Here is a 19,681-nt window from a genome sequence, read left to right on the forward strand (position 1 = left end):
GCCAGAAAAGGACCAGAAAAGAATGAGTGCTGTAATTACCAACAGGATAGTAAAGTTAAGAGGAATTTTATAAGGAAACATTGGGGAAGGAGAGCATAGGTTGTTTACATTGAACCTACACGGACTATCAAGAAAAGAGGCAGGATAGCATGAAGCAGGGCAAGTTTTGGGTAGGAGGACAGTCCATAAGAAGCCCTTGATGCTTCTGGACTGGTTGGTTGAGAACGGCTATAAGCAGGATGCTATTTTGCCTAGGGGATGGTGGCCTGGGGTTCTGAGTAAAGGTTTTAATATGCTTTGAGATGTGGAAAAAATTATTTTTTGGTTTGGCCCAAGGTTAACTAATTAGCTCCCTTTTCCCTTCCCTCTTCCATCACTCCCCCTTATAATTAAATTTGTGGCATCTCAGCATTTTTATCTCTTCATCAGGTATTTGGACTTAGTCTGTACTCTCCCCACGATTACTGACAATGGTATCAGAATAAAATAAATCTGTCTGGTGTGACTTTTTAAACTTTAGCTCTCCTGGTTATGATTCCCTTCAAATTCTTTTCTGCACTTTGCGTTCTTGAAACTTATTAAGCAATGAAGTAAAATGTTACTGGAAACATGTGTCTTGCCACTCCATTTGACTAGAATTTTCTTGGAAGAAGAACTGTTCGAGGTGGTGTGTACCATACATTATCTGGCACAGTACTGTCTGTGCTCAAGCCCTTTTGTGGCTGAAACATATTCCCTCCAAAGCAACTCATGATAGTCAATTTCCTTTAAAATATACCACAATTAAGAAATATTTTTATTTGTATTGTTTTCTGCCAGCAGAAAATTTGTGATCTTTTTTCAATAGTCAAGAGGAAGAACCGGAAGTCCAACTCATGTATTTTCCTAGAAAGATACAAAATTTTAGATAGAGAAGCTGGATTCAAGGGGGAGGCTCCAAATAGATCTCCTCTGATAAGGAATGCCTCATGAAGAAAAATAGAACTTTCTGGGATTGTGGAAAATTTTATGGAAGTTAATTAGGAATGCATAGGGATAAATGAAGTCCAGGAGCAATTCCACTGTGGTTTGTACCAAGGTTTTAAAACCAGAACATTCCAGTAGCAACCTTTGTTCCCCAAACTTGATCACCCTTAAATCTTCTGCTTTCAGCAATGTCAAAGTTTGGGAGAAAATTAAGTCTTTGTTCAGTTTATCACTGTCCATGTCATGTATCTAAGACCTACCTACTAGAAAAACAAATGTGCAGAGCAATGAAGTCATGTGCCTGAGGTCCTTCCCTGAGCATGAAGTTTGCTACAGCCTCAGGAGGCAGAGTTCCGATCTCTCAGTCTGGACTCCTTTCTGGTGTTCCATGTTGCCTTTCTCCTGCTGAATTCAGGGGTTTGGAGTGCCAGGGAGCAGGGACTGGATGTCCAGGGCAGTACAACTTCCTTCTAGAAGAGGTAGGAGTTAGGCTGTTCTGAGAAGTCACGGCTGTCAGAACATGTGCTGCTGTCAGGGTGCAGAAAGCCTGCAATGAGATTTATAAGAAACACAGGTGCATCTGTGAGACGACTGTGGGTACTGAGGTTGCAGGAATTTTCATTCTCCACCTGAGGAAATGTTTCTCCCCATCATAAGTAATATTTAAGAATAGTTTAATAAGTAATATTTATTAAGTAATGTTTATTATAAGTAATATTTATTAGAAACAGTAGCAGCAGCAAAAGGTCATGTGACTTGGGTTTCTGCTCTTCTCACCATTAAATGAGATTTCTGGAAGAATCGACCCCATATTCTTTAAGACTTATAAAAGTATACATTTGTACTTGAAAGTATATTCTTTTATGCTTATAAAAGCATATGTTTTTTCTTTTATTTTATGCTGTATTTAAATTATTGTATTCAAGTGTATGTTTACACTTTTATTTTCACTCTTTTATCTTCTATTTTGGATTGCTGAGCACTGATGCAAAAAGTCACAAAACTGCCCCCAATTCACGTTTTACATCATGAACTGAGCCTAATGTTATTCACTTATACCCCTTCCTTCCTTCCTTCCTTCCTTCCTTCCTTCCTTCCTTCCTTCCTTCCTTCCTTCCTTCCTTCCTTCCTTCTTTTGTTCCTTCCTTTCCTTCTTTCATTCCTTCTTTCTTTTCTTTCTTTTTCTTTCTCTTTCTTTCTCTCTCTCTCTCTCTCTCCCCCTCCCTCCCTCCCTCCCTCCCTTCCTTTTTCTTTTCTTTTCTTTCCTTTCCTTTTCTTTTCTTTCCTTGGAACTGGAGATTGAACCCAGGTGTGCACCACCATGACTGGCCATATATTTCTATTAATAAATATTTCTCTTGCCATTTCTCCATGGCAACATTCTCAAATCTCAAATCTCCTGCCTTACATTCTTCAGTGATCCTCCCTTGGGGAAAAGAGAAAAGGCCAACAGGTAGAAAGTTCTTTGACTTCCTCTCCAGATGATCATTATAACTCATATCTATCACTTTTTTCTCTGATCTCAGACAAAGCTCTGTACTACCATTTCATGGTTAAACCCTTAACAGTGCTTCAGATTTCAACTCATGCCAGTTCCCGGTGACCTCCACCATCATTCTCCCCTTCCCCCTGAGCCTTGGTCCCTCCTACCCTGTTGATTCTTTCCCCTTAGCAACTGTGTGTGTTATGCGGTTTCCCTCCCAGAACAACAGCAGCAAACATTCCCTGGAGTCTCTTGAGCCCTTTATCTACTTTCTTTTCATCATTTCTTATTTGCTTTTCACATCAATATTTTAAAGCCCTGTCACACAAATAAAAATACTCTCATCAAGGTTGCAAGTCACCATTGAGTTTTAAATCCATTGGTATCTTTGCATTCTCCTTTCTTACTGGACGTTTTATGACACATTACTGAAGACTATATCCTCCTTCTTGGAACAAATTTCACTTGACTTCTATTTGCAGCTTTATTTTTTGATCAATATGAATGGTCCTTTTTTTTCTCCTTATTGATTCATAAATATTAATATTTCTGAGGTTTCTTTTTGACTTCAGCTTCTGACTCATACTTTTCCTGTACGAACTTCTTTTTCTTAGGTCCTCACTTATTATAATTAAGCACTGAATTAAAGAAATCTCTATCCTTAAACACATTTATCTGGCTGCCCTACGGACTTCTCTGTTGTATTACTTTAGAAGTACCTCAGGCTCTCTGTGTCTAAAGCTGAATGCATCAAGTTGTTTTAAACTTGACAATAGCAAAAAAAAAAAAAAAAAAAAAAAGTGTTAGTCTTTACATTTATGGGGTTATTTTACAACTACATAGGGTCAAAGGTTATATTACAGATTTATGTTGGGTAGAAATACAAATAATTTTTGTCCAGTGCAATCAATAATCCTAGAGATTATAATTTATAATGCTACTGAATATTAATCAACCTGAATATTATCTAACCTGGCAATCTATTAGGCTGTCTTCATATACAAACTAGTTTATCAAATACTCTTTGGATCAGCTCAAATACCCTATTGGTACCCTTACTAATGAGTGAATTGCACAAAATCTTTGAATATCTTTTTGAAAATTATACTTAAAATATTTGCCTCCCAACTTGTTATTTCTGTGTATTTTGTTCCTAATAAAATGGGATTAATTATCCACTTAGTCATCTGAGATGACACCCAAAAGTCCATCTGTTTTCTTTTTTCCTTCCCTCATCCCTCTCCTCCTACCTAAACACATGTCTGTTTGGTCCTAGGTTTGGCCATTGCTATGGTGTGAATGTGTCCCTTCCAAAATTCATGTTGAAAGTTAGTCCTCCAAGGTAGTGGTATTCAGAGATGGGACCCTTTGGGAAGTGATCAAAGCGTGAGGCTTCCCTCCCCCCCAAAATGAATTAGTGTCTTATACAGGACTGGAGGAAACCATCTTGGGTCCCTTTTGTTCTTCTGTCCTTTCTGCTATGTGAGGAGCCTGCATGAGGAAGGAGCTTTCACCAGACATGCACCCAGCTGCTGCTTTGATCTTGGATATCCCAGCTTCCAGAACTGAGAGAAATTATTTATAAATTGTTTATAAATTATCCAGTCTTGGGGATGGGGATGTAACTTGGGAGGAGATTTGTGGCAGGCGAAACCCGGGGCCCAGGGTTACGCCACGTGCATCTAAAGATGGCGACTGGCAGAGAGCAAACGGCATCCTAATTATGCCTGGAGAGAGGCAGGAAGCGTTTACAATTGGCTGTATGATAATCAGTTCAGCCGCCTAGCGCGTGGACAGATATACTTTACATGTATGCTCGAGTGAGTGATCGCTTGACCTTTAACAGGATTGGATGGACATATCTGGTTACAATTGCTTATGCACGAGACTGCTTATATATTGAGGGTGTTATTTGAATAAAGTGGAAGCTGCTTCATGAACCTCTGAAGAGTACATGTCTTTTGTCCCGCTGGTCGGGCTGAAAGAGCAAGCAGCGCCGCCGAGCCGCTTGGAGCAACCCAGGCTAAGAAGCTGCGGTTTTCTGTAAGCGGAGCTGCTTGGAGCAGCCCCGGCGGCAAGCAGCAGTCTTCAGTAAGTGATGGCCCAGACCACGATCAAGGAGGATCGAACTGGGAAGTGGTGAGCGCTCAGATAAATAATAGACAGTTTTGCTAGCGTAATTAACGAGAAGGTTTCCCTATTTCAGGAAACGGTTACCTTAAGGTTTTAACTGAAGAGTCCCCTAGAGGGATTATTAGCGGAAGATTCTCCTAGAGAGAGAATATATTGAAAGGCTGTCCCAAGAGACAGCAAAGGACGTCCCATAAGAAATATGTGTAAATTTCTGTTTGTGTTACCTTTTCTTGTTTGGTTTCTGTTTGTTGTTGTTATAGCGATGTGTACATTAGTTCGTTTTTGTCTGACTTCCAAAAAACCAAAATCTCAAAAACAGTTAAGAGAAGGGGAAAAGATATTAGAAATTGTAGAAAAAGAACAATCAAATCAAGCTTTTGAAAGAGAAAGTAGATGTTCAGACTCTGAGGAACAGGAGCAATCTGAGACAGAGCCGGAAAAGAAGTTACCTCAGTGGCATTTAACCCCTACTGCACCACGCCCTCTGGCGTATAATCAAGATCATCACTCTTTTTCAAGTTATAAGGGCGCATGTACTTGCTGCACAGGGGAAGCCCCCAGACAGTGGACTGATGTAGAATCTCGATCAGTGTTCCCAATACTCCCAGTATTTGAAGATCAAAACAATCAGAGTTATCATCAAATATTAGATATAGACCTCTGTGCCTCCGCCAGAGCAGTATTAACTCCAGAGATGGGAGTACAGCCAATACCAACTTCGGTTGTCAGCCCATTACATAAAGGAACAGTGGGATTAGTTCTGGGGAAGAGTTCTTCTGCTTTAAAAGAATTCAAATATTGTCCCTGGAGTTATAGACCCTGATTTTACAGGAGAAATAAAAATCCTTGCTTCTTCACCAAGAGGTGTAGCAATAATAGCTCAGGGTGATCACATAGCACAATTGTTGGTCTTACCCAGTTGCTATGATCAATATCCATCAAAAAATATTATTAGGGGAAATAAAGGATTAGGTTCTACTGGCAAAAATATGGTCATGTTTACATGGGGTTTAAAAGATAGGCCTATGACAAAGTTAGTGATAGAAGGCAAAAGTTTTGAGGGCTTATTAGATACTGGGGCTGACAAAAGTATTATCAAAAATTATAGAATGGCCCAAAGCCTGGCCACTTCAGCAGGCAGATCAGACTTTAAGGGGATTGGGTATGGCTTCCAATCCTAACAAAAGCGCAGCCATATTACAATGGAAGGTGGCTAACCAGGAGTTATGTTCTGATACTGCCCGACATAATGCAATTGTGGGCAATCCTCAATGGAATCTAAACATGCTGACAGGCCAAGGATGGTATGAAGGGCAAGGTAATCAGATTAATTTCCACCCCGGTGTGTATCAACAAATTAACCCTCAACTTTTAATCTATCATTATATGGATGATATTTTGCTAGCTCATAAGGAAAAACCTGTCTTAGAGCAATGTTATAATTCCTTACTAAAGTCACTTGAAAGATGGGGCTTACACATTGCCATTAATAAAGTACAAATCACAGACACCAAAAACTTCCTGGGATCTATCATAAATGCAACTATGGTTAAACCCATAAAAGTTGCCATTCGGGTGGACAAACTTAGAACTTTAAATGATTTTCAAAAACTTTTGGGTGATATTAATTGGATTAGACCTTACCTTCATTTACCCACCTCAAGTTTGGGCCCCCTGTTTGATATTCTTAAAGGTGATTCTGACCCTCTTTCTAAGCGAGTGCTTACCCCTAAGGCTCAAACAGCTCTCAAGCTTGTTGAAACAGCTATGGGAAAGGCTCATCTTGATCGTATTGACCTAACTAAGCCTTTATCATTCATTGTCTTGGCCACAAATAAGTTACCCACAGGAATGTTTTGGCAAAAGGGTCCTATTCTATGGGTTCACATGAATTATGCCCCTAACAAGGTCTTAGCCTTGTTTACTAAATCTGTGGCAGAATTAATCCTTAAGGCGTTAAAAGTATCCCTTTCCACCTTTGGATCATATCCCTCAACTATCACTACTCCATATACTACTGATCAGATACAATATCTTATTAATAATTCAAATTCATGGGCTGTAGTCGTTACTAGTACTTCTGCTGTGTTTGACAATCATTTGCCATCTGATCCTCTTCTCCAATTTTGGAGTCAACATCCTATAATTTTTCCTAAAGTCACCTGAAAAGAACCTATTACAGGAGCTACCCTTATGTTTATTGATGGATCAAAAAATGGTACGGGTGCTATTACTATAGATAATGTTACAGAAACATTGTTGTTTAATACTCTATCTGTACAACAAATGGAACTATTAGTAGCTATAGAAGTATTCAAAACCCACCATGAGCCTTTTAACCTATTCTCTGATAGCAAATACGTTGTTAATGCTATTCAAAATTTAGAATTAACTGGTATGATTTCCCTCACCTCCACTATTACTAAATATTTGCAAAGTTTACAAAAACTTATTTGGGACAGAAAAAATCCTTTTTTTTGGGGGCATGTTTGGGCTCATACTGGCCTTCCAGGTCCTTTAAGTTTACACAATGATTAAACAGACATGGCCACCAGAGACCCACACGTCTTTAATACGCTTGAAAATGCAAAAACTTTTCATTCCAAATTTCACGTAAATGCTTCCACTCTACGCACAAGCTATAAAATTACTAAGGCAACAGCTCAGGACGTAGGCAAGTCTTGTGCTAAATGTGTTACACTTATTTCTAACCCCTCGTTAGGAGTAAATCCAAAAGGGCTTCAGCCCAATCATATTTGGCAAATGAATGTAATTCATTATTCAGAATTTGGAAAACTACAATTCATTCATGTGTCTATTGATACCTTTTCAGGATTTATTATGGCCTCTGCTCTTACTGGAGAAAAAGCCAAAGATGTAATAACACACTGTTTACACTCTTTCTCCATCCTAGGAGTTCCCAAACAAATTAAAACAGATAATGGTCGTGGATATACGTCCCAGGCCTTTAAACAATTTTGTTCCACCTTTGATATTCAACATGTCACAGAAATTCCCTATAATCCTATTGGACAAAGCATTGTTGAGCGTGCCCATTTAACGCTTAAAAACATGCTTTATAAACAAAAAGGGGGAATAGGGGCATCATACAGATCCCCAAAAGACAAATTGTCTGTTGTCTTGTTCATTTTAAATTTTTTAAATCTTGATTCTGAGGGCCGATCGGCTGCTGACCGTCATTCAGAGCCCAATAAAAAGCATCTACCTCAAGTGCTCTGGAAGGACATTCTATCAGGACAATGGAAAGGCCCAGATCCGGTATTAATTGGACCCGAGGGTCTGTTTGTGTTTTCCCACAGGACGCACAATCGCCAATTTGGGTGCCGGAGAGATTGGTCAAGGCCTCAACAGAGACCCCAAAAATAGGAAGAAGATGAGGAGGCTTCTCCTGCTGATGGTGCTGGCAAATTCTCGCCAAATTAATGGAGGAGACTCGTGTGAACTATGGGGGATAGTGAAGATGTGGCCCTATCCTGTACCCCTTACCAACTCCTCTATTTTTACAACACTTGGCCACATTTCTGCAGTCCGCTGTTCTATGGGGAAAAGAATGGTTTGGGTTTTTGTCCAGGGGAGGTCTCTTGTGTGCTGAATCTGTCCTGTGCATATACAAAATGCATATACATCCGCGCAGAGAAACAGCCATTATTCGCCAAGCTCTCGTCGCAATTGATGCGGGCCCATCCCCCCAAGTCTGGTTAAATATGCTGGACTGGTAGCCAATGACGGGTAAGATTCATGGGGAGCTCATACCAACCTAAGACAGGAAATGAGGGCTAGAGCCTCATTGTCCAATGATAGGTAAGGATGTTGCTCTGCTGTGGACAACCTAAGACAGGCAAGGTCCCTTTTATAAAGAGAAAGGGGAAGTTGTGGCAGGCGAAACCCGGGGCCCAGGGTTACGCCATATGCATCTAAAGATGGTGACTTGCAGAGAGCAAACAGCGTCCTAATTATGCCTGGAGAGAGGCAGGAAGTGTTTACAATTGGCTGTATGATAATCAGTTCAGCTGCCTAGCGTGTGGACAGATATACTTTACATGTATGCTCGAGCGAGTGACTGCTTGACCTTTAACAGGATTGGATGGACATATCTGGTTACATTTGCTTATGCACGAGACTGCTTATATATTGAGGGTGTTATTTGAATAAAGTGGAAGCTGCTTCATGAACCTCTGAAGAGTACGTGTCTTTTGTCCCGCTGGTGCCGAGCCGCTTGGAGCAACCCAGGCTAAGAAGCAGCGGTTTACCGTAGAGATTCTTTGCCTAGTATTTGTGAGACCCTGGGTTCAATTCCCAGCACCTGAAAGAATGAATGGATGAATGAACAACTCAGTCTCAAGCATTTGTTACAGCAGCACAGATTAAGATGGCCATTTTCTGTTTCAATTATCTAAGAAGAGTTCTCTCTTCCTCCATTCTCAATGTTTCCACCTTATTTCTGATCACATTCTCCTTGGGGTTCTGCGGTAGATTCTGAAATTGTTTTCTTTATTTCATGGCTCCCTACTTAGTTCATCTCCCATAACTCTGCCAGAATGATATTTCTTTTTTTTTTTTGAACACTGGAGATTGAACCCAGAGGCACTCGACCACTGAGCCTCATCCCCAGCTTTATTTTGTATTTTATATAGAGACAGGGTCTCACTGAGTTGTTTAGTGTTTCACTTTTGCTGAGGCTGGCTTTGAACTTGCCATCCTCCTGCCTCAGCCTCCTGAGTCGTTGGGATTATAGGCAGACACTACCGTGCCCGGCCCAGAATGATATTTCTAAAAGACAAATGTAATCATTAACTTCCTATGTAAAAATTTCAGTGGCTTCGTATCGTCTCAGACTAAATTTAAAAATGCTTAAAATGTAAGACTTTGTTCCAAAAATCTGATTTGATTATCTTTTTTATTCTCAATTTTGACTTTTTCCCTAGTAGGCACAAGATACGACTTCTGAAGAGCCTGGAATATTCTCATCCTTTCTACTTTGAGTATGTTTTCCTCTTTGCCTAAAATATCAATTTTCTGTTTTTTTTTCTACTTCTCCCCAGCTCAGCCTTTGTTCATCTGCCCAGACTCACCTAGAAAAGTCATCTTCCTAGAAGTTAACTTCTCTGTGCCCCCTGGGATTTAATGAAAAACAATTGTTGATTTTCCTGTCATATTAATCACTAAACTATAAGCTCAAAGTATCCTGTGGCTATTTCTGCTTAACCTGTGGAACACTCCTTTTGTCAGTTTACAAGGCAAGATCCAGTGTTGATAAAGGTAGTGAGGGCATTGCTCTCTATGGGGGGGGGGGTCTCTTCAGTCACTTCCCACGTGGATGAGAAAAGGCTTAACTGCCTGAGGATGATGTTGGCTATAAATCAATCAATTACCCATTAACTTATCTAATCAATAAACACGTAAGAGCCAATACTCCTTTTAAATGAGAAAGGGCATGATGGGATCAGGCCATACCAGTTCTGACCTCTGACAATTTGAAGTAGCCCAACTCTCTTATTTATAGTCACATAGGTAAAGTGGACTGGACAGGGAGGGTCTTCTTCTGTGAAGAACAGGATGGGGTGGAGTTAGGGGAGCCATTTTCTCAGTGAAACTATCTTAGAACCAGACAAGGAACCACTCCTCCAGAGCCACATACCCCCAGGCAACCTGGGATAGACCTCCTGTGTCTGCCAGATCCGAGAAGTCAGGCCTCTGTGTCATGAGGCTCAACCTAGTCTGACTCTGCTGGATAAGGATGGCTCCCCACAGCTCTCAGCTCTTAGGTTAGGATACACAGTTAATGAAGTTCAGCTCCAAGAACAGGTGGAGAGGCTTGCTCTGATATTTAGCAACAGCCTGCACAATCAAGGCCCTGTGCTTGGATGGAAAGAGCACTGACTTGGGGGTCAGGAGATTTGGATTCAGTTCCGACTTGACAACTAAGTGGTTGTATGATCTTGCTACATCGTCTTCCTTTTCTGAACCTTTTCAAATACAAATAGTTGTAGCTGTCTGTATGATTATAAGATTTACACAGGATAATATCTCTGAAAGTGTTATCTGAAAGATAATCTCTCTGAAAGAACTAGAGGCTCTTTCTACCAAAAAGGCTGTGTGAGGTAGTAAGGATGGAGCCAGGGGCTTGCTCTGCACATCTCCAGGAACAATGTTTACATTGCATTCCATGTTGAGCCTTGGACCTCATCTTGGTGATCCATTCAAACTACAACTCAGAAAATGGGCATCATGCAAAGCACATAGAGATTACCCTTCTGCCTTCTGCAACCTAAAGAAGAACAAGACAGCAGATAAAGGGAAGGCTGATGATGAGAAAAGAGAATAAACAGTGGTGTAAGGGCACATAAAAATTAAAAATAATAGGCTTAATTTTTCCTGGTACAAAAAGAGAATGATACCTGCCCCTTCTTTTCTTGAAACAGCTTCTTCTGAAGACTTGTAAATTCTTACTCTGTGTTTTGAAAAGTATGCAAATCTTTTCAAAGGCTAAATAGTCTTGGGCCACTTTTTTTTACAACCCAGGAGTATCTAACTCCTTCTGTTTTTACTGTGGTAGAAACGCTTAATTTGAGATCTACCCTCTGAATGAAATTTTAAATATGTACTATATTGTTGTTAATTGTAGACAATGTTGAGCAGTAGATGACCAGACTATAATCATCCTGCATAACTGAAATTTATTTTATTTTTTAAATTATTTTTTTAATTTTTACAGACTGCATTTTGATTCATTGTACACAAATGGGGTACATTTTTCCTTTCTATGGTTGTGCATGATGTAGATTCATACCATTCGTGTAATCATACATGCACATAGGGCAATGATGTCTGCCTTAATCCACCATTTTTCATATCCCCCCTCCTATATCTGTTGAATAGCAACTCCTGGTCATCACTCCTCCCCAGCTGCAGGCGAGCACCATGCTACTCCCTGTTTCTATGTGTTTGAGTATTTTATACAGCTCTTACAGGTGGTAACAAACATTATCTTTCTGTGACTTATTTCACTCAGCTTGATGTCCACAGGGTTCATCTATGTTATCACATATCACGGGATTTCCCTCCTTTTTAAGACCGAATAATATTTGATTTTATATGTCACATTTTCTTCATCTGTTCATCTCTCCATTGATATGTAGATTGTTTCCACATTTGATCATTATGACTAGGCTGCAATGAACGTGTAAGAGTACTGTTTAAGATCTCGACCTCAATTTTTTTTTGATAAATGCTCAGAAGAGAGATTGTTAGATCCTTTAGTAGTTTTATTTTTAATTTTTGGGGGACCTTCATACTATTTCCCATAGCAGTGGCACCTTTTTATCTTCCCTTCAACAATTTACAGGAGTTCCTATTACTCCACGTCCTTGTCAACACTTATCTTTTAAAAAACTAATGATAGCCATCCTATTTCATTGTGATTTTTGATTTGCATTTCCCTGTTGATGGGTGAGGTTGAGCACTTTTTGATGTGCCTGCTGACCATTTGTATGTCTACCTCAGAGAAACAACTATTTCAAAGTAAATAAGGAACTTCTTCATAGCAAAAAACTTCCAATAAATAAATTGCCTGATTTTAAAATGGGCAAATGTCTTGGGAGTATCTCTTTGAAATGTAATTATCAGAGAAGATAGCACCTCTGTCTCCTACGGTCTGTGGAGCATGGGAGTCTAACTTATGCAGCTTCCTCCTACTTCCAAAACTATCTCCTGTCTTAGATAAGAGAGGTTTATTTTTTCTTTGGAATAAGCAAATTAGCTAACACAGATGGCCACCCCAATTACCAGGTGAATCTGGGGTGAATCATGTGTGACAAATAGTACTGTCAAATCTTCTTACTTGAGGATCAGCTATTGTTTATTTGAACAATATGTATGTAATGGGTTGTAGCTGCTTGGTTATATAAAGGGGTAAGATTTCCTTTTTTTTTTTTTTTCCCCCTAATCTTGTTAGTGGATTTTCTGTGGTGTACATCATATTCTAATTTAATGCTTACTCAAAAACAAAACTGCTTTATTTCTCTTACACCTTTGTGGAGAGATTTTCTGTGATAGAGGGAAAATTTTTAAATTTTTAATTTCGAGATGGTGTTGCCAAGTTGCTGAAGTTGGCCTTGAACTTGTGGTCCTCCTGCCTCAACCTCCCAAGTAGCTGGGATTACAGGTGGGTGCCACCATGCCCAGCTAAAAACAGTGCTTTGAGTTATCCACTATTTGTGGATATCAAAGACTTGTTTCCTTCTTTACCCTGTGCTCTGCACCAGCCTTCCCAGCTAAACACTCTTGTCTCTTCCCAATGCTACTAGCAGAGTTGATCATAAAATGAAGCCTCACACCTCTAGATATGGCTACTTCCCAAATTGAATATATATATTGGCCTGTGCTACCTCAGACCTGGTAAAGGAAACAAAGAGAGCAACAAAAACTAAACCTTCTCTGTGGCTCTGCTTCTTATTAATGTGGTAAAGAACAGAGAGCTTACATCTCAGCCTTAGGGCATCAACAGAAAGGGCTGTGAGTGTGAAATTCTTGGGCATGGTGGAAAATCTGAGGGATGATGAGGGCCATCCATTCTCAGGAACTTGGGGGATGATTAAGACCTCTTCCTTGGCAGGGCCTAAATGAGAAGTTAGAGAGGAAAGGAAACTGCTGGTTGGGGATCAGGTCCTCTTTTAACAGAAAAGTTGTCCCTCTGCTGATTACAAAAAGGCATTTACTTTATGTAGATGAATAGGAAAAAAAGAAATTCCTTCCTAGAAAATGAAGTCCCTTGAGTTCTTGTATGGTAAGCTCAGAAGGATTGAATTCTAACTTCAGTTCTCCCCCACGACCTGGGTATCTCTGGGCGATCGCAGACTGTCCGATTGAACACAGTGGCCAGTTGAACGCTGCTGCCGCTTCCTACCATGCTCATAGCCCTCAATAGGTCGATTACTGGGACTGGGACTATCACAGGAAATCACTATTTTTTAGGAGATAACTACAGACTCCTGACGAGGCAGATGCAGGCTGACTCTTAGTGTTTCTGAGGAACTGTCCCACCGAGCGCTGCCTCTGCCCCTCTGCCTTTGATGTTGGTGAGTGAGGAGTGAGTTTCCCTCTTCCACATTTAACACAGGTGTTAATCGTGGAGGGGCTGAGATGTTTTTATAACTATCCCACCTTCTCGTGGAATAATGGAGGAACTGGGATGAGTGAGAAACAGTTTACAGCTTTGTGAAAAGATGGTAAAGAAACACACAGAACATTGAAGAGGGCTGGGGACCGCTGTGACTCAAGGACTCAACCAAAGACTGTCAGAATAGAGCTCTCATTTTCCTAGGTAATGTGGGAAGGGAGATCTACCAAATCTTTTGCTCATTTACTTGAGAAACTAAATGAATTTCATTTCTTAAGTTACTGTGTTTCATTGAATCTGATGTGCCACCTTTTGTAAGGCTCATACTTATTTTATATTCCATGTAGGGAGGAAAGAAAGATAGCTCAATTGCCTGACACTATCAATTGTAAGACAAATCCTGATTCCAGGCATGTTAAAATGCAGAAAACGGTGTGCCTGAGAATAAGTGAAATACAGCATTTTAATAAAATCTTCTCTGAGGAGATGAAATCCCAATACCTTGGCAGAAAATTAAATCTAGTAATTTACTTGAAATGTATAATTCTCTCATAAATTGATTCTAATAGTCTCTGGGGCTGAAATTTAGTCAGGGTGGGGACAGGTTTGTGAGGTGAACTGGGGTTCTGAGTGTTGCATGGGTTGTTCACTGAGGTACTCACACAGGTCCTGCTCAGGGCCTGCTTTGGTGACCATCTTGGCATTTTTTGTGTGTGTGATGCTGACATCTGCTGAACAAACAAGACTTAACGGAAAGCTCTGAATTTCTGAGTAAATTTAATTCTTGGTATGGTATGGTAACCTAGCCGTGAAATATGTACTACACATTTTTATTTGAATTTGATGGACCTGGGAGTTAACTTCCTTTCCAAATTTTGTATGCCATGTCTAAGTTTGAATGAGCATTAGAATGAGCTTATTCTCAGTGAGTTGTTAATATGTGAAGAATGAAGCCCTTTAAATAATCCAATAGTTCTTATTGTTGGTGCTAGATTGTTTATCAAGATGGTCACAAAAGCCCATCTGCTTTCATATGCCCTGGTACAATATGACTTTGCCACTTCATTAAAAAGCAGTGCCAGGGGCTGGGACTGTGGTTCAGTGGTAGAGTACCTTTCTCACACATGCAAAGCTCTAGGTTCGATCCCCAGCACTGCAGAAAAGAAGAAGAAAAATAAGATACTGGAAAAATGTTAGGTATTGAAAATGCTAAAAGACATTGCTGAGAGGGTGGCACACACCTGTAATCCCACCTACTCCAGAGGCTGAAGCAGGAGGATTACAAGTTTGAGGCCAGTCTGGGCAACTTAGTGAGACTGTCTCAAAATAAAATGGAAAGGGCTGGGGATATAGCTCAATGATAGAGCACTTGCCTCACATGTGCAAGACCCTGGGGTCGATTTCCAGTACCAAGGAAGAAAACAAAACAAAAACTAAGTAGCATCCATGTTTTTCATCCCTTTGAATCTAGGTTGGTTTAGTTATTTGCCTTGGCCAGTACTTTGTGGACAAGAGAATTTTGTACAACTTTCAAAAGAATCATTGCAAATTCACTTTTGGGGGATCAGATTTGCATGTAAGAAACAGGCTAACTGAAAGACAACACACCCCATGGAGAGAGCATCCAACTGACATTCAGGTCCCAGACATATGGGTGAGCCTATTTTTGACCTTTCAATCTAGACCCTGGCCAAATGCTGCAACTATGTAAATGAATCCAAGTGACAGGAGCCAAAAAACAAACGAACAAACAAAAAAATCTACTAGTCAAGCCAGAAAACAATGCTTCCTTTAACACACCACACTCTGAGTGGCTGTAATATAGCAATAGGTAAGTAGAACACTAGAAAATCTTCAAAAGAAGAACAAACATCATGGCCTAGATCCTGATCTAACAGATTTGCATTTAATTCTACTGGGTCGACCTCAGGGAATAGTTATCTTTTTAAAAAGCTCACCTGGATTGAGAACTACTGACCAAAGTATTTATGCCCATGATTACTTTTATAAAATTCAATACCATCAGCAACATCATTATGTTATTCCAATGTGTTACATATCCTTCACATACTCCTTATAAATGTTTAAACTGTATGTAAATGTGTAGTCCATATACAGGTACACGTACGTAAATATAAATTATGATTATTCTCCTATCACATAGGACAAAACTGAAGTGATTTTCCCAAGATCACTGAATTAGTACAGAGTAGGTAACTTGACCGCATGTCCTAAACCCTTTTTAAAGTACATTTATTTTTTAGAGAAGTTTTTAGCAAAGTTGAGCAGAGGGACAGAGATTTCCCACACACACTCTGCCTCCCCACAGGTGCTCTCCCTGTTGTCAACAGCCCCCAGCAGAGCAGTACATTTGTTTCAACTGATGAATCTGCATTGTCCCATCATCACCCAGAGCCCAGAGTTTACATTAGGGTCCAGTCCGGGTGCTGACCTCTGTGGGTTTGGACTAAGGCATAATGGTAAGTATCCATCCATGGTAGCATCACTCAGAGTAATTTCACCACCATAAATACCCTCTGTGCTCTGCACGCTCATCATTCCTGTCCCTCTGTCCCCCTTTTACTGTCTCCATGATATTTTACTTTCCAGAATGTCATAAAAATGGAATCATACAGCATGTGTCCCTTTTAGATTGACTTTTTTCACTTAGTAATATATATTTAAGTCTCCTCCATATCTTTATGGCTTAATAACCTATTTCTCTTTAATAATGAATAATATTCAACTATCTGATGTACCACAGTTTCTTTATCCATTCATCTATGGAAGGATGTCTTGGTTGTTTTCAAGTTTTGGTAATTATGAATGAAGATGCTATAAATATCCATGTGCAGGTTTTTGTGTGGACATTAAGTCTTCAACTCTTGTGGGTGAATACTAAAGAGGGTGATTGCTGGAACATATGGTAAGAGCTTGTTTATGTTTTTTTGAGAAACTGCCAAGCTGTCTTCCAGGTGGCTATACCATTTTTATTTCCACCAGCAACAAATAAGAGTTCTTATTGTTGCATGTCCTCACCAGCATTTGGTGTGGAAAGTGCCCCAGATTTTGGCCATTATAACAGGAGTATGGAGCATCTCTTGTGTTGATTTGCATTTCCCTGATGACATATGATGTGGAGCATTTTGTCATATCCTTATTTTCCATCTGTTAATATTTGATGAGGTGTCTGTTAAGATTGTTGATCTTCTTCTTCTCTTCCTCCTCCTCCCTCTTCCCCTCTTCCCCTTCCCCCTCCTTCTCCTTCATACTCTTCTTTTGTGGTAATTGGGATCAAACCTAGGACTTTGTGCATGCTGGGTGTGTGCCACTGTGCCCTGGATTCCTTTGTTTCTAATTTAGCATTTTATATCATTCTATTTTATTTTTGGCATATGAGTTATACCTCATTTTTCCATTTTATAGCAGTTTCCCTAGAGTTTATAATGTACATTTACAATGAGTCCAACTCCATTCAAGAAACACTCTTATTACTTAAAGGGTGGTGTTAAGTACCTCATAATAATACAATCATCCTGATTCTTCTCTGTTGTTCCTTGTACAATCTCTGTCATTCATTTTACTTATATAAAACATATGTAACACACACAATTATATCATTACTTTGAATAAACCATTATCTGTTAGCTGAATCAAGAATACGAAGAAAACGAAAGCTTTCTATTTCTCCTCCATTTATTCCTTCTCTGAAGATCTTCCTTTCTTTATGTAGGTCTGGGTTTCTCACCTTTGTCATTTTCCTTCTCTCTAAAGAATTTCTTTAGAAATTTAGGTTTATTGGCACCAAATTTCCTCAATTTATGTTTGTCTGAGAACGTTTTCATTTCCTTTCCCCTTTTGGAGAACAACATCATAGGGAACAGGGGTCTCTATTGTTGGTTTTGTTTTTCTCTCAACATTTTAAATACCTCTCACCACAGTCTTCTTGCTTCCATGGTTTCTGATCAGTTGGATGTGGTCTTATCTTTGTTTCTCTATAAGTAAGGTGTATTTTCCTCCTCTGGCTTCTTTTAGGAATTTTTTTTTCAGTTTTGATTTTTTGTACTTCAAAAATAGTATGCATAGTTACTTTTATTTTTATTTTGCATTTATCCTGCTTAGTGTTCCCTGAGCTTCCTGGATCTGTGATTTGGTGTCTGACACTCATTTGGGAAAAATACTCATTCATTATTGTTTTAAATATTTTTTTCTGTTCCTTTATCTCTTCTGGAATTTTCATTATGCCATATGTTATACCTGCATTTCTTCATTTCTTGAATATTCTGTTCTGGTTTTTTTCCCAGTCTTTTTTCTCTGTGCTTTTATTTTTAACAGTTTCTATTACTGTATCTTCAAGCTCAGGGATTCTTTTTCAGCCATGTCCAGTCCATTAATAAACCCCTCAAAGGCATTCTTGATGTTTGTTATAGTGTTTTGATCTTTAACGTATATTTTTAAAATTCTTTTTCAGGATCTCCATCTTCTATCTACATTATTCATCTCTTCTTGCATGCTGTGTACTTTATCTGTTAGGTTTCTTAGCATAAAATCACAGTTGTTTTAAATTCCCAGTCTGATAATCATTCCCATCATATCTGACTTTGGTTCTGAAGTTTGCTTTGTCTCTTCAATCTGTGCTTTTTTTTTTTTTTTTACTTCGAGTATGTCTTATCATTTCTTCTTGATAACCAGACATTTGGTTGGTGCTATAATTTAGTAATGTAGTGGTGAGCTATGAGGGGGAGGGAGTGTCCTACAGTCCTAGGATTAGGTCTCAGTCTTTTCGTGAGCCTGTACCTCGGGACTGTGAATTTCACATATGCCTCTCAGTCCCTTCCTCCCACTTTGATGGTACAGGAAGGCTAGAGGAAGCAGGGGTGCTTTCCTTTTCCCAGTTCAGCTAGTTTTTTTGATAAAACCCCAGCAGGTTAGGCTTTGGGTAATTAGTTTTCTTGAGGGCAAAACTTTTTCCTTCTTCCGCCAGAAGTAGGAGGGGGTTTTTCTGTTATGTACTGTGAGAACCTGATTGAGTTCCTGGAGGCAAAACTCAGCAAAGTGTGGTGGCCCTGGCGTTTTCATCTCCAGCCTGGTCCAGGCGGAACCTCAGCAATCGGCACTGGTTCCTGGAGAGGTTTCTGCTTGGGAGTTTCCATTCTGGCAAATCACGAATCTGTGCATTAGCCTGTCGGTCTCTTCAGCATGGGAGGCAATGGTTTGCCCTGTGATCTCACTTCTTTGATGGATCTAAGAAGAATCATGGGTTTTTCTGTCTGGCTTTTTACTTGTTTGGATATAGTGGAAACTTTTAACTTCTTATAGTCCAGATTGGAACCTGAAGCACTCTTAAACTTTTTATACTATGTATCACAGATTGCTGCCTTCTAATATTTACCTCTTTTGTGAGTGACTAAGAGTATACATACCACCTACATACTCAGAGATGCAGGTGACAGGTAAAAGAGAAAGAAGAGTGATTCCGATCCCAAACCCACAGGGAATTACAATTAAAAGAAAATCAAAGATCTTTCTGTGTCTGGGCATATAAACACTGAAATTTTAGAGTATTAACAATAACAACAGCAAAACTCTTGGGCTAGAAAGTGCAGTAGATAGTACTAAGATGTCCAAAATGGAGGGATCTCTTAATTAAGATTCATTTACTTAATTTAAGAAAGACTTCAATTCCTAGTGTCCTGGAAACACTAGGAATTATTCCTCATGCCATTTTCTTTGTGGCTGTAGTACAGAGGAGGTTAAAACTATCAGAGATTAATTCTACTTAGTTCACATAATAAATTTCTAGTTAGACTATAACAGAACCCCTTAAAATTTAAAAGCTCCAATCTCCCAAAAAATCATTTTTTCTGCAACTGAGTTTGCTCATGCTGAGAGTGGAAACTGATGAACTGGCCCCAAAGTCTGAGCAGGTGCCAGGAAGGATTGAAAAGCTGGAATTGTAA

The 19,681-nt window shown here is 39.5% G+C and overlaps 1 protein-coding gene across 1 annotated transcript in view; it reads right to left on the reverse strand.

The window, feature by feature from the left end:
- Window positions 1-592: 592 nt before the first annotated feature.
- The window catches only part of TESPA1 (thymocyte expressed, positive selection associated 1), a 33,465-nt gene continuing 14,376 nt past the window's right edge, over window positions 593-19,681 (reverse strand). Inside the window, 2 exon segments of the mRNA XM_079142081.1 lie at window positions 593-1,436; window positions 1,440-1,513. Coding sequence (XP_078998207.1) covers window positions 1,305-1,436; window positions 1,440-1,513 — 206 coding nt within the window. The 3' untranslated portion in view covers window positions 593-1,304.

The sequence above is a fragment of the Sciurus vulgaris genome (genome assembly GCF_902686455.1).
Source record: "Sciurus vulgaris genome assembly, chromosome: 5".
Lineage (NCBI taxonomy): Eukaryota > Metazoa > Chordata > Mammalia > Rodentia > Sciuridae > Sciurus > Sciurus vulgaris.